The sequence below is a fragment of the Saccopteryx leptura genome, chromosome 4, assembly GCF_036850995.1.
Source record: "Saccopteryx leptura isolate mSacLep1 chromosome 4, mSacLep1_pri_phased_curated, whole genome shotgun sequence".
Classification (NCBI taxonomy): domain Eukaryota; kingdom Metazoa; phylum Chordata; class Mammalia; order Chiroptera; family Emballonuridae; genus Saccopteryx; species Saccopteryx leptura.
In genome coordinates, this window is record NC_089506.1 from 214,671,337 (window position 1) to 214,686,796 (window position 15,460).

A 15,460-nucleotide genomic window follows, 5' to 3' on the forward strand; every position below is an offset into this window, starting at 1 on the left:
TAATTTATTTATTTTTTACAGAGACAGAGAGTGAGTCAGAGAGAGGGATAGACAGGGACAGAGAGAGATGAGAAGCATCAATCATCAGTTTTTCGTTGCGCGTTGCAACACCTTAGCTGTTCATTGATTGCTTTCTCATATGTGCCTTGACCTTGGGTTCAAGCTGGTGGGCTTTTGCTCAAACCAGATGAGTCTGCGCTCAAGCTGGTGACCTCAGGGTCTCGAACCAGGGTCCTCTGCATCCCAGTCTGATGCTCTATCCACTGCGCCACTGCCTGGTCAGGCTATCTATGCTCTTTTTTTGGTTGTTAATTGTCATTAAAAAAATTAGGTTAGCCTGACCAGGCGGAGGCGCTGTGGATGGAGCATCGAACTGGGATGCAGAAGACCCAGGTTCGAGACCCTGAGGTCGCCAGCTTGAGCCCGGGCTCATCTGGTTTGAGCAAAAGCTCACCAGCTTGAGCTCAAGGTCGCTGGCTCAAGGAAGGGGTTACTCGGTCTGCTGAGGGCCCGCGGTCAAGGCACATATATGAGAGAGCAATCAATGAACAGCTAAGGTGTTGCAACGCGCAACGAAAAACTGATGATTGATGCTTCTCATCTCTCCGTTCCTGTCTGTCTGTCCCTGTCTATCCCTCTCCCTTGTCTCTATAAAAAAGAAAAAGAAAAAAAAAGTTTAAAAAAATTAGATTATACTTGTGCATTGTTGATATAGGAATACAATTGACTTTTTTATATATTAAGCTTATATTCTGTGACCTTCATAAACTCACTTACTAGTCCCAAGAGTTGGGGGGGGGGGTTCTTTCTTTTTTGTTTTTGTTTTTGTTTTTGTTTTTGTTTTTAAATTCATTTTAGAAAGAAGAGAGAGAGAGAGAAGAGGGGAGGAGCAGGAAGCATCAACTCCCATATGTGCCTTGACCAGGCAAGCCCAGGGTTTCGAACTGGCGACCTCAGCATTTCCAGGTCGACGCTTTATCCACTGCGCCACCACAGGTCAGGCCTCTTTTTTTTTTAAATAGATTACTTGGGATTTTCTACATAGACAACCGTCAGCTGTTAATAAAGACAGTTTTATATCTTCCTCTCAAACCTATGGGCCTTCTCTTTCTGTACTGGCCTCGCTGCTCTCGCCAGGACTTCCCGGACAGCGGTGCACAGGAGAAGGGAGAGACACGTCCTTGCTTTGTTCCACCTCTTAGGAGGAAAATATGTAGTTGTTCATCTCTAAGTAGGATTTGGGTGTTTTTCATAGCTATCCTTTATAGGTTGATGAAATTTTCCTATAGTATTGCTGAAAGTAGTTTTTTATCCTTTGTATCATTTTTTGCTTTTTCACCTGTTTTAATACTGGTCCAGCTTTCTGTGGATTAGCATTTGCATGGTATCTTTTCCCGCGCTTTTACTTTTAACCTACCTAAGTCTTTATATTTAAAGCGGATTTCCTACAGACAGAATAGACTTGGGTCCTGTCTTTTGTCCAATCTGACAATTTCTGTCTTTGCTGGTATGTTTAGAACATTCCTATTTAAAGTGATGTATTAAGAATCTACCATTTTGCTAGTTACTTTCTATTTGTTCCTTCTGTTCTTTGTGTCCTTTCTCCTGTTTTCTCTTTGGTTAAACGAGCATTTCTTCGTTATTTCATTTTAGCGTCTGTATTGACTCATTCCTTAGAATTGTTCAAACAGTTTTGTTGTGCTCTCCCACAGGACTTACAGTACAACCATTCCCAGGTCATCTAAATCTACTGTCTGGTACTAGTCTACCGCTTTGTGTGTAGTGTAAGGGCCTTCTAAGAGCGCGTTTCTGGTGACCCCTCCAGCCTTTGTGCTGTTTTCTCAGGTATTTTGTGTTACGTATGTATAAACACACGGTTCATTGTTCCTGTTGGCTTTGGGCCAGGGCTTGTCCACTTTCCTGAAAGGGCTGGTGGTGACTGTCACACCCCTGAGCCTAACCCACCATCACGTTCTCCTGCTCTCAGTCTCAGCCCTGCCTGGGGTGCATTTGAATTCACTGTGGAAATGCATGGTTTTAGCTTTTTACCAAGTGCCGCATCCGTCTCCCAGTGTGCATGTCCTACCCAGCGTGTCCCAGTGGTCACCGCAGTGATCTGTGTGGAGTCGCTTCAGGCTGCCTTTTGCTTGCCTTCCCTCTCTTGCTGGCTGTGAGTTTCCCTGCTCTTCCTGTTCACAGACAGTAGTGCTGTGCTCTCTCCGGCAGAATCTTTGTGCCAGCATGTCTGTGTAAACACTGAAGTCCAGAGGATGTGACTGTGCTCTTGTAGTGTGGGAATTGTTAGAAATAAATTGGGAAGCTTGTGGTTTGCATGGAGGGTAATTGTGACTTACATGTAAGCACTGTCTTAAGCTTCCAACCCTGTAGTTAGTTCTGTGAGTAGCACTACTGACCAGACCCCTGCGTTATTAGGTTGTGTATATAATGGGAATGCTGCATGCAGTGTGGGGTGGTTAACTGACCATTTATTTATATGTAACCGGACACATATTTTATATACGTGCATGTCTGTATGTACACATATACAGAGTGTATAAGTCAATACAACGCATATAGGAGTATGTAGATATACATGTGACTTCTGCAGGTTAGGGCTTCCAAAATCTCCCTAAGATTTTGAGAAATACTCAGACCCTTGAGTCCACGCTCTGGTTGGTTAGACCCTGCCTCGTCTTCTTGCCCAGCTGAGCGCCCACACATAGGAAAAGCACCCGTTGGTGTCCACAGACGGTATGCTCCTGTTCACAATCCTTTTACCCTTTCCTTTTCTTCCAGTTGTGGCATTCTTGGTGGCTTTTCATCAGAACAAGCAGCTGATTGGAGACAGAGGACTGCTGCCCTGCAAAGCGTACCTGAAAAGTGTCCAGCAGCACTTCCAGGGGCGGGTCGGCTGGGACGCCGTGAGCTATGCCCCGACCGTCCTCTGGCTGCTGGACTGGTCACACATGGACTCCAACCTGGACGCCCTCGCGCTGCTTGGGCTGGGCATCTCGTCTTTCATCCTGGTCACCGGCTGTGCCAATATGGTTCTCATGGCTGTGCTCTGGGTCCTCTACATGTCCCTCGTCAATGTCGGGCAGATCTGGTAAGTAGGAGGAACTGGGCACGTGAGAGCCAGGCATGCTGGGACTCGGCGCCTTGGTGATGTTACACGCCGCAGAGCAAGCCGTAATCTCCTGGGACCCAGAGGGACTGAGCAGGCTTCTTCCTGTAGAGTCCGGGGGACTGTCACCATTTGAATGAGGCTATGGTAGAGACTACTAATTGCCAGTCAACCAAAATGTAGGGGCCTATCTGTCTTCTGGGAGAGAAGCTTTGTTGTATTATGCTGGTGGAGAGGGTCACTGGGTCCTGGATCACGACAGCAACACTTCCCAGAGATTGGTCTCAACCCAGAAGGCCTGACTCCTGGGCATGAGGAGTGACCTGCAGTTCCCCCTGTTGATTTATGTTGAATGGTCCCACAGCTGTGGCACGGGCTGGGGTCCGAGTGGCGGTCACCTCTTGGCCCCGCCACCTGCGCCCTGGCCCCTAGCGCACGTGCGCCCTGCTGTGAGAGGGTGTCTCGGCTGGATCTTTCTGCGCCTGGACCTGTTCTGTGAAGCGCTGGTTTGTGCTGCGCTTGGCCTGGGGCTAGTGTGAGGGACACTCCGTGTGTGTGCAGGATGCGCCCCCCCAACTTCAGCCTGTTAAAGGAGGACCGGGCATCTTGTCACCCTGCATCCCCTCCCCTCCGCCAGCCCCGGGGCCTCGTGTCACCCATGGCCGTCAGAGCCGGGGATTTAGGCAGCGATGTAGGGGAACCTCGGCACCTGCAGCTGTGGCATGAATTGTGTGTACTGGGGGGAAAGACCAAGGGCTTTGCCACGGCTTACTCATCTGCGGGCGTCTGTGAGTGTGCACACAGGTCCAGAGTGACCAGCAACACGTTAGGGGACGTCACATGTACTGTTGTCCAGTTCCGTTCAGAAACTGTGTTGGTTTCCCGGAGGGGGGTATATTAAATGTGACTTATTGCGTTTTCTTTTTGTAAAGGGCAGACAGTGAGGGTGGAAATAGGGCTGGTGCACGGATAGGTGTGTCTGGCCGCCTCAGGTGGGCCCTGCGCACAAAGCGGTCATGAGGCAAGGGACGCTTCCTTTGCTCCCATCTGCTCCTTCCTGCGTGGAGCTCCCGGGTGTTGTCACTTCGGGCATCTGCCCTCCGTGCAGCCACACGTGGTTACTGCCCGCCTCCAGCCTCCCGGTCAGTAGTTGCTTACCAGCCCAGAGCAGCCTCTGGCGGGGGTTTTCTGTGATGTCCAAGGAGCTGCTGTTTCTCAAGACCTGTGACTTGAATCCACGCCGGAAGAGGGAGGTTCTAGGTGCCTTTGTCCCTTTATAGCAGTGGGAGTTACAGACAGTGAGAGAGCCCCACTGCAGTGTCGTGCCCAGCGTGACACGCTCCTTCTGTTCCAGGTGGCGTGGGTCATGCCTCCTCACACCTGGCAATCAACGTATATCAACTTTAAATTCTACTTCAAGTATTTCTGAGTCATGTGTAGGGTATACTGTCATGTATGATTAACCCCCCGTTTAGATTTCTGAAAACCAGTCTGGACACATGTGGCCAAAAATAGAGGCTTGTAGCTCTTCATTGGGAAAGCTGTTCTGCTCCCCTCCCCTTGGGGATGCTAAAAAATGTGATTCGAATTCATTTTTAAGCTTGCTAAAGCAAAATAAAATAAAGCTATATCTTCTAGGAAATGGCACCTGCGATATTTTAGGTGATAAATGTAAAAGAAGGGCACATCTGTCAGTGGAGACCAGTGGTTTCTTCACCGTGCTCCTGATGCCAGACGGCCATGGTCACAGCTGAACCGTGGGGCTTGCTGGGAACAGGCTTGTGGGGCAGGACCCCGTGAGCACCAGCGTCTCAGGTCGGCTTTGACTCGTGTTTCCTGGGCGGATGATGGTTTGGGGGTTGTCAGAATGACACGGAAAGCTGGCTGAGAGAGTGAGGGCCACTTAGATGGAAAATGGGCTTTCTTTTTCTTGATACCCTGAAATGAAAGTTAGGCACAATCTGTTCCTTTCATGTGCCCTTTATTTTAAGTTGAGAGGAAAGAGTATTTGTTTGGGATGAGATGCTTAGATAATGGACACCGTTGATGGAACGTCTTTCAAGTGTTGTCCAGCTGGCATCCCGTGGCAGGGACAGGAAGCCCCCGTGGGGCGAGGAGGCGCCGGGCAGGTGCACATGGTGCTGCGCCGGCACTCGGCCCTGCGCCGGGGTGCCCCGCTTTGCTGAGTGTGTGCTGTGGCCACTGCTTCGCTTGGAGCCCCTTTTCTCTCCCGTCTCTTAAGTGGGTGTCCTCTCAGCTTCTCCCTGACCCAGACCAGGGCCCATGACGACCTCACAGGGGCAGAAATGAGGGTCTCAGTACACATGGGGATCTTGAACTGCTGCCGTGTAAAGCAGGCCAAGCCTCACGCTCTGTGTGCTCTGAGTTGCCAAGGCCAGTGTCGTGGGGCAGTCAGGTGGCCTTACATGGCGTCCTGCACATTCTAGAACCATGACTGACCTTCCTGCGCTCTCTTGTCTGGATCCTGACACTTGGCAAGGCAAGTGGGAGCCGGACGAATCCACTGTCTGACGGCAGCGGTTGGAGAGAGTGGCTTCATTCTCGCCGTCCAGGCTTCGCAGGGCAGCGAGCCACCCGCTCCCGGGAGAGCAGGCCCTGTAGGGCCAGGTTCAGGTAGCTGGACTTGGTAGGCGTGGGCGGTTCAGAGCTGGGGGCTGGGGGAGAGAGTTGCTTGGGTGGGAGGGAACAGGAGCAGCAAACTCACTTCCTTCATGGCAGTTATTAGGCTCTGGTTGTTTCCTCGCTTGGCTGGCTGAGATGTCGGCCTTCTGAGGAAGGGCTGAGGCAGACAGCGGACAGGCCTTTCTAACCTGGGTCCTTTCTTCCGGGAGTGGGAAAGGGGACTGGACTCAGGACTCTGGTCTGCCGGATAGGAATAGGAAAGTGGCCCAGTGCCAGGTGGCCAGACATTCCTTTGTGTTGGCTACTGCAAGCGGGCGGGTAGAACTCGGCCAGGCTGCAGGCCTCAGGCCCCGTGGTAGAGGTGCAGTGAGCCCGTGTGGGGACGCAGGGTTTCTAAGAACACCAGTGTAGCGGTGCCAGGCAGCTTTGGGGGCCCCCGCTTCACAGGGACCCACTTTCTCTTATCAATCAAGTGTGATTGAGTTTATTTTTGTTTATTTATTTATTTTTTAAGTAGAGGGGGACAGACAGGGACAGACAGACAGGAAGGGAGAGAGAGATGAGAAGCATCAATTCTTCATTGCGGCATCTTAGTTGTTCAGTGATTGATTTCTCATATGTGCCCTGACTGGGGGGCTACAGCAGAGCAAGTGACCCCTTGCTCCTTGGGCTTCAAGCTAGTGACCTTTGGGCTCAAGTCAGTGACCATGGGGTCATGTCTCAGGGTTTTGAACCTGGGTCCTCAGCATCCCAAGCCAATGCTCTATCCCCTGCACCACCACCTAGTCAGGCTGGACTAGGTTGTGTTCGATGATGCTCACATACCGGAGTGATAACGGGTATCACAGTCATTCGGAGGGTAAATGTCTTCCTGAGGGGAAGGGCAGTTAGATGACCATTTTTGGTTCCTTTCTACTGTTAGGAGAAGGAACAGAATTGTGTCCGTTGGGATAGGGACAGGAGGCAGTCTGGCATCAGATCAGGCAACGAGATGCCTCAGATTGGGGGGCAGGCAGCCCACCGCTGTGGAACTGTGTCCCCTTCTTCTCAGATGGGCTTGGGCTGAGGTAGGGATGCCTCTGAGAACGTGAGCTGACCTCATCCTGTTCTTACTGAGAGCATGAGTTTGCCCACCTGTCGCCCAGAGCCCCTGGATGTTGCATCCAGTGGAAGGAGGCGTACACGCCTGTCCTGGGTGCAGTCCTCCCGGGCGCCGCAGCCCACCCTCTGTTCTGTGCGTGGCGGGGAGAGAACCAGCTCCGAGGCGGCGCGCCTGTCCTGGGTGCAGTCCTCCCGGACGCCGCAGCCCGCCCTCTGTCCTGTGCGTGGCGGGGAGAGGACCAGCTCCGAGGCGGCGCGCCTGACAGGCACAGATTCTGGTGCTCTCTCCCACCTGGACACAACTCATCTCCATGATGCTGAGCCTGGTCTCCAGCCAGGTCGTGTCTGGTGGGTGTCTCCACTGTGATCCTCCTCCTTTCCCCCAAGTGTCCACCATGTGTTCTCTGTGGAGGTGTCACTAGCACAGCCCACACTTCAGGGCTCCTCAGGGTGGAGCACCTGCATGGTTATGGGTTCTTTCACACAGAGTTCTATCTCTCGCCCCAGGTTGTTTATTCAGTCAGTGATCAGTGTGGACTCCTGCGTATATGTATTTTAGTACTTGGGTATCTGGCCCGTGGCTCTAGGAGTGTATAAACATCTTGGGGATTGATGGCATTTCAGAGAAGGAAGCAGAGTTTGGTAACTATTATTGCATAGATTTAGGTGGTCTTAAAGAAGAGCCTAACCGTTGTCAGTACTGTCCTGTCTGAAACAGTGGAACCTCGTCAGAAATCCTCATTGTGACTTCTGCCCCAGTTTCTCCAGTTAGCTTAGCATCAGCTTTTCCAAAAAGCTAGGTTTGTGATCCTTTTGTCTGTACTTTACTTTGGCAGTAATCCTAAAGGACTTTTTTTGTTGCCATTAAGGATGGCTGTATGACTGTCCTGCTCTCTTCCCCACCTTCCTGGCCCCCCCAAAAGAAGAAAGGATTATCTCTAGAAACTTGGACTGAGGTTGGACGGCTCAGGGGGCCCTTCCTGTGAAGGAAGCTGCCTCTGGCACATCCCTCAGACTCAGGGACGGTATCGACTTCAAAGAGTGCCGCAAACATATGCCAGCGGGCCCTGGATGTGGAGGGACCAGGGGCAGGGCTCCCTCTGACTATTGAGGATGAAAACCTGATTTTGGCTCCAGGTCTTAAATACAACACTGTTCCGTAGGCGCCCCTGCCCTGGTTTATAGCCCATCAACCAGGTATAGATACATTTGATGCCTAAAAATGAATTCCTCCTTTGGTTTATGAGGTTTCAGGAAGCAGAATGGTGCCATTTCCATTCTTTGGTAATAAAGGTCATATACTCAGTGCCAGTCAGGGGCTCAGTCCCAGGTGGTGAGGGAGAAGGGCTAGACCAGTGGTGTTCACAAAGGCCCAGCCGTCCCTGAGCCTCCTCCACTGGGCCACACGAGACAGCCCTTCTCTCACACAGAGAGGGCCCTTCTCTGCTCTCGCACACCGACACTGCGACAGGGCCTGGCTGGTGCTGTGGAGCGTCCCACGTCCTCTGACCAGGTGGGTCTCCACTCCTCATGGTCCCGTGACGAGCTGTTCCAGCAGAGGTTACAGTCGGCTCAGGGGTGGATGCCAGCTGACTGCTGGGGCACCCTGAGGGCCGCTGTGGCACGTTCACCCTCAGCTCCTTCTGTTTGGCCATCAACACACGACGGGGATTTCAGTGTGGATGACGTGATCATCCATAGACGCACATCGGGAATCAGGGTGGCCTGGAAGAACAGGCTTTATCACTAACTTCCGTCCGCCTGCTTCCTGAGGGAGCCTTCGGGGAACTCTGTGCTGGGCAAGAAAATGAAGGAGTTCTTAGAAAATCACAGCTTGCCTGTCCACAGCCAGAGGGGCGTCATTTAACAAATATTTATCCATGAAGCCTTTTTACAAAATGAAAAAGTGCTGGAAGCCTGATGTATTTTTCCAATCAGAGTCCTTCTGTAAAAATAGGAGCCTCATAAAGAAGTGACTGGGGTAGAATGAGGCCCAAGGGGCTGTAGACAAAACTGCTTTGTGTGGTGGGCAAGTGTCTTAGCCTGGATGTAGCTTGCGAGGCTCCGCCCCTTCTTGGTTCTCTCACTTCCTCCATGGAAACGTCTTCCTCATGAAGAGGCCCTGTCCTTGATGGGCAGGCATTAACACAGGCCACTGGGGGCAAAAACTAGGTCTCTTGGTTGGGGGAGGAAGGGCTTGAGTTTCTTTAAAGAACAAAACAGTAGAACATCCCCAGAATTACCCCATGGATGGCCATCTCTTCTTCAATTAGTTCCAGCCGTTAAAAATTTTAACAAAAGTGACCCTGGTCAGTGGTTCAGTGGATAGAGAGTCAGCCCAGCGTATGGACATCTGGGGTTCGATTCCTGGTCAGGGCACACAGGAGAAGTGACCATCTGCCTCTCTCTCCCTTCTCTCCCTCTTCCCTTCCTGCAGCCAGCGGCTCAGTTGGTTCCTGTGTGGCTCCAGGAGCTGAAGATGGCTAAATTGGTCTGAGCAAATTGGCCTCAGGCACTAAAAATAGCTCGGTGCTGAAGCATCAGCCCCAGACAGGGTTGCGGGGTAGATCCCCTACAGGGTGCATGCAGGAGTCTGTTTCACTGTTTCCCCTTCTCTCACCTAACAACAACAAAATTAAAGCTATAAAAGTAACGAAGACTTTTTAGTTTTTCATGTAATTAAATGAACTACCTATATTTTAAAATCCTGTATCAGGTAACCTTGAAATTTAAAATTCAAAACAGGTAAAGTTCTGAAAGAACACATTTTTAAATACCCTCAGTAAATGTGATGGTGGTAACACAGCAGGCCTGTCCCTGGTTTCCACAGGGCCCCGTGTTCCAGTGGCACAGGCTGTGGGCGGGAGCCTTGCGAGGACAACTCTGACCTGACAGCTTTCCGTCTCTCCAGTCAGAGCTGATAAAAACGTAAAGCATTCACTCTCTATGAGTATGTGACAATCAGCCTCTTTCCCCTCTCCATCAACAACGTGATTTTTTTTTTTTTGTATTTTTCTGAAGTTGGAAATGGGGAGGCAGTCAGACAGACTCCCGCATGCGCCCGACCGGGATCCACCTGGCATGCCCACCAGGGGGCGATGCTCTGCCCATCTGGGGCGTCACTCTGTTGCAACCCAGAGCCATTCTAGCGCCTGAGGCAGAGGCCACAGAGCCATCCTCAGCGCCCGGGCCACTTTGCTCCAATGGGGCCTTGGCTGCGGGAGGGGAAGAGAGAGATAGAGAGGAAGGAGAGGGGGAGGGGTGGAGAAGCAGATGGGCGCTTCTCCTGTGTGCCCTGGCCAGGAATCGAACCCGGGACTCCTGCACGCCAGGCCGACGCTCCACCACTGAGCCAACTGGCCAGGGTCAACAAGGTGATTTATTGGGAGAATTTGCTGAGTAATTTGTTTCTTGAGTTAGTCAGTGTGTGCACTGGCTGTTTTAAAAGTTTTGAACTATGGAAACTTAGCAACCTGTTCAGAAGTAGAGAGTATAATGCAAAGAATCCTCAGTCCCCTCTCTTCTGAACTTGTCTTTTCTAGAGTAAAGAGCAGATCTCACATCGTGTTACCTTGCTCATAGGCAGTAGTCTTCTCTCCTGGGTCAGGGTTGTTAAAAGCACCGTGGCCGCCAGGCTGCCAGCACCCACAGCTCTGAGGGAACGGCCGCCTGCCAGTTCTTCCCAACACCCCATTGCTTCGATGTCCTTCGATGTATTCATCTTGCCTATAGGGTCTGCCTCTGACTTTCCACAGTGGAAAATCACACGAGCATTAGAGAGGAGGCAGTGTAGGGAGCTGCACCAGCTCTCCAGATGCCCGAGGCTGACCCCCTTTCATCCTCCGGGGGTCCTGCCCTCTTTCCACTGAGGGCTCCGTGCAGATCTCGGACCTGGATCCTTTCCTTCCTACATGTTTCATTAAACAACTACAGTACTTATTTTAAACATCTTTATTGAGGTATAATTTGCATACCATAAAATGTAACCATTTAAAATATACACGTCAGTGGCTTCATAGATTGAGTTCTGAAACCATCACCCTCTAAGTGTAAAAACTTTTTATTACCCCCAAAAGAAACCCAGATGTCCTCATTCTCCTCACATACCCTGATTCCCCTCCCAGTCCCCGTCACCCACTGACCCACTTCCTGTTTCTGTAGATTCACCTGTTCTAGGTGAATCACCTAAATGGAGCCACACACTTTGTGGCTTTTTGTGTCTGGTTTATCTCACACAGTGTGATGCCTTCAGGGTTCATTCTCATAGTAGTGTGTATCAGTTCCCCTTGCTTTATACTCCTAAATAATAGGTCATGATGTTTGTAAAGATGCGTGTGGTCCTTTTATCTTTGAGTCTTTTTGTCCAAGTGGTGGATTTTGTTGTTCACTTGGGCTTGGAGACAGATGCCAGAGCTGCACAGGTGTGGGGGGTATTTGTTCCAGGCCACGTGCGGCCACGTGCGACCCTACCCCGCAGTTTTGTTCTGTTATTTTGTAGGGACTTACAGTCTATAATTTGGGCTGATGCTTCTCCCCTCCCAAGGTGCAAAGTGGGCCTGGGGCAGTGTAGGACCCAAGGTTCTACTCAGATTCCATTGAAGACAGACTTTTGCATCCTTAGAGAGAAGAGGAGACAAACCCCACAAAGTTCTTTAACTCAGGGCTTTTTTCTAATATGTGCTCAGGGTAATTGAGTAACTTTAAATGTTCAGAATCTAGGGGATAACATTATTATGGTTATTGATTGAAATTATTTACTATAGGAAACCAAGTACTACATTTACTTTTTCCCAAAATATTTTTTGATTAGCCTATTGTGGGCTTGATCCTGTACTGGCTGTGTGGGGGGACAGGGGATGAAAAGACTCTTATCTCCCAGGGCAGCCTGGTGAACCTTGGGGCTCCAGTCCCTACTCAGAGCACCCAAGGACATGTCCCCCTCCACCCTCACCCCACTCAGTGCCCGATACCCTCACCCCACTCAGCGCCCGATACCCTCACCCCACTCAGCGCCCAAGGACGGGTTCCTCTCCGCCCTCACCCCACTCAGTGCCCGAGGACGGGTCCCCCTCCACCCTCACCCCACTCAGTGCCCGAGGACGGGTCCCCTCCACCCTCACCCCACTCAGCACCCGAGGACATGTCCCCCTTCACCCTCACCCCACTCAGCGCCCGAGGACAGGTCCCCCTCCACCTTCACCTCCCACTCAGTGCCCGAGGACGGGTCTCCTCCACCCTCACCCCACTCAGTGCCCGAGGACATGTCCCCCTCCACCCTCACCCCACTCAGCGCCCGAGGACGGGTCCCCCTCCACCCTCACCCCACTCAGCGCCCGAGGACGGGTCCCCTCCACCCTCACCCCACTCAGTGCCCGATACCCTCACCCCACTCAGCGCCCGATACCCTCACCCCACTCAGCGCCCAAGGACGGGTTCCTCTCCGCCCTCACCCCACTCAGTGCCCGAGGACGGGTCCCCCTCCACCCTCACCCCACTCAGTGCCCGAGGACGGGTCCCCCTCCACCCTCACCCCACTCAGTGCCCGAGGACGGGTCCCCTCCACCCTCACCCCACTCAGCGCCCGAGGACATGTCCCCCTTCACCCTCACCCCACTCAGCGCCCGAGGACAGGTCCCCCTCCACCTTCACCTCCCACTCAGTGCCCGAGGACGGGTCTCCTCCACCCTCACCCCACTCAGTGCCCGAGGACATGTCCCCCTCCACCCTCACCCCACTCAGCGCCCGAGAACGGGTCCCCCTCCACCCTCACCCCACTCAGCGCCCGAGGACGGGTCCCCTCCACCCTCACCCCACTCAGCGCCCGAGGACGGGTCCCCTCCACCCTCACCCCACTCAGTGCCCGAGGACGGGTCCCCTCCACCCTCACCCCACTCAGTGCCCGAGGACGGGTCCCCTCCACCCTCACCCCACTCAGCGCCCGAGGACGGGTCCCCCTCCACCCTCACCCCACTCAGCGCCCGAGGACATGTCCCCCTCCACCCTCACCCCACTCAGTGCCCGAGGACATGTCCCCTCCACCCTCACCCCACTCAGCGCCCGAGGACATGTCCCCTCCACCCTCACCCCACTCAGTGCCCGAGGACAGGTACCCCTCCACCCTCACCCCACTCAGCGCCCGAGGACGGGTCTCCTCCACCCTCACCCCACTCAGTGCCCGAGGACGGGTCCCCTCCACCCTCACCCCACTCAGTGCCCGAGGACAGGTCCCCTCCACCCTCACCCCACTCAGTGCCCGAGGACAGGTACCCCTCCACCCTCACCCCACTCAGCGCCCGAGGACGGGTCTCCTCCACCCTCACCTCACTCAGTGCCCGAGGACGGGTCCCCTCCACCCTCACCTCACTCAGCGCCCGAGGACGGGTCTCCTCCACCCTCACCCCACTCAGCGCCCGAGGACGGGTCCTCTCCACCCTCACCCCACTCAGCGCCCAAGGACAGGTACCCCTCCACCCTCACCCCACTCAGCGCCCGAGGACATGTCCCCCTCCACCCTCACCCCACTCAGTGCCTGAGGACGGGTCCTCTCCACCCTCACCCCACTCAGCGCCCAAGGACAGGTACCCCTCCACCCTCACCCCACTCAGCGCCCAAGGACATGTCCCCCTCCACCCTCACCCCACTCAGCGCCCGAGGACAGGTCCCCCTCCACCCTCACCCCACTCAGTGCCCGAGGACAGGTCCACCTCCACCTTCACCTCCCACTACATTTAATGCCCATAAGCTCTCTGCCCTGACATCACACTGTCTTGGGGTCATAGATGAGGGCTCCACTTAGTGAGGTAATATAATGTTTTAATCTTTTAAGTCTTTTATCCAAGCAAGCCACATGGTTATTCATGTATCTCCTCTTGTTTTCCAGGTATTCGTTCGGTAAGTGACAGCCGCTCGGAAGCCGCGGGGTTAACGTTATGTGGTGGGTATGTATCCTCGCGCCTTTGCTCTGGCCCTCAGCGCTTGGCCTTTGCTGTGGCCCTCAGCGCTTGAGCTTTGTCGACACCCCGCGGGTCCCACCCTGGTGTTCTGAGACTGTGTTTGTTGCCTTACCCGGACTCCGAGCCCAGCCAGCCTCCAGAGTGGTCCGTGTTCAGGTTCAGTCTCTGTAGTACTGGGGAAAGGAGTCCCGCAGCAGTGACAGCAAGCAGTGACGGTTCCATCACATGTTATGGTCTGTCCCCTAATCCCGGATGAATGTCAAGGCCTATGACACATACGGTCCCCTCTCTAGGCCACAGCGAGTCCCCAGTGCGCACGAGCTCATGGATGGCCTACACAGAGGGTTCACCCCGTGCTGCCACTGACTGGCAGGGCCCCAGAGGCGGTCAGGTGTCTGCCTGGTTCGGCAGGGGAAGGATTTCCGGCCCCTCCAGCCTGTGCTCTGAAGGAGTAGCGCACCCAGAGGGACGGTGCAGAGCAGGGTTTCTGTGCAGCGATGAGTGGGCCCCGGCTGGGAGTAAGCAGAGGACGGCCCCCAACTGAGCAGGACGGGCAAGGCTGGGCCCGGCACAGGTCACGTTTGGGTCACAGCTTCCCTGCATTACAACAAAGGCATCAGTGCTCTCTAGGGCGCAGAGCGTAAACCAGATGCCCCTCAGTTTGACATCCTCATGCTCAGGACACAGTCCCCAACCACACAAGAAGCAGGGCCAGGCCCGTTCTGGAGGGAACAGACAATTGACAGAGGCCGACCCCGACTGACTAGACGCTGGGATTTTCAGACAGGGTCTAAGCAGCGGCCGAGACCGTGCCCGCCGCGGTGAAGGCAAACCGGCTCCTGATGAATGAGAATAATGAGATCGCAGCAGAAAAACAGAAAGTATGAAAAAGAGCCAAGTGGCAGTTTCGTTCTGAAAGATACAATATCTGAAATAAGAAACTGACCGGGAGGGCCGGACAGCAAGGGGAGGTGACAGAAGTAGATCTCCATCCCCCAGTCAGCCTGGGGCCCCAGGAGGAGGGGAGAGAGGGTGTCTGAAAGCTTCCAAACGTGGTGGGACACACGTACAGGGCAGGAAGCCTGCTGAACCCCAGTCGGCGTAGATAAAAGAAGTCTGCCTGCTCACATCATCTGCAATCAGTACTGAAAACCGGAGGGGAAGGGAGAATGTTGGAAGTAGCCAGAGAAGCTTAACACAGACCTTGAAATGCGTGGACTCTGGCACCCAGGAGCAGTGGTGCTGACAGGTGGGGACCATCCACCAGGGCCCTGACCCAGAGCGCGCCCTCCAGGGACGGAGGTGAGATACGGAGAAGTGCGTGCGAGAAGTCATTGCTGGTGGGTGAGCACTCCAGGGATGGCACAGGGACGGAGGTGAGATACAGAGACGTGCAGGCGAGAAGTCATTGCTGGTAGAGGAGCACTCCAGGGATGGCACAGGGACGGAGGTGAGATACGGAGAAGTGCGTGCGAGAAGTCATTGCTGGTGGATGAGCACCCCAGGGATGGCACAGGGACGGGGGTGAGATACGGAGACGTGCGGGTGGGAAGTCATTGCTGGTAGGGGAGCACTCCAGGGATGGCACAGGGACGGGGGTGAGATACAGAGACGTGCAGGCGAGAAGTCATTGCTGGTA

General features: G+C 53.8%; 2 protein-coding genes across 3 annotated transcripts in view; one reads left to right on the top strand and one right to left on the bottom strand.

The window, feature by feature from the left end:
- Window positions 1-15,460, bottom strand: part of LOC136403804 (tryptase beta-2-like) — a 285,803-nt gene that overhangs the window by 247,692 nt on the left and 22,651 nt on the right. The window lies entirely within an intron of this gene.
- The window catches only part of LMF1 (lipase maturation factor 1), a 105,358-nt gene that overhangs the window by 8,917 nt on the left and 80,981 nt on the right, over window positions 1-15,460 (top strand). For both annotated transcript variants that reach the window (XM_066383005.1, XM_066383006.1), the window contains exons 2-3: window positions 2,797-3,106; window positions 13,749-13,759. In XM_066383005.1, the coding sequence (XP_066239102.1) occupies window positions 2,797-3,106; window positions 13,749-13,759 (321 nt within the window). The remainder of the gene's footprint in view (window positions 1-2,796; window positions 3,107-13,748; window positions 13,760-15,460) is intronic.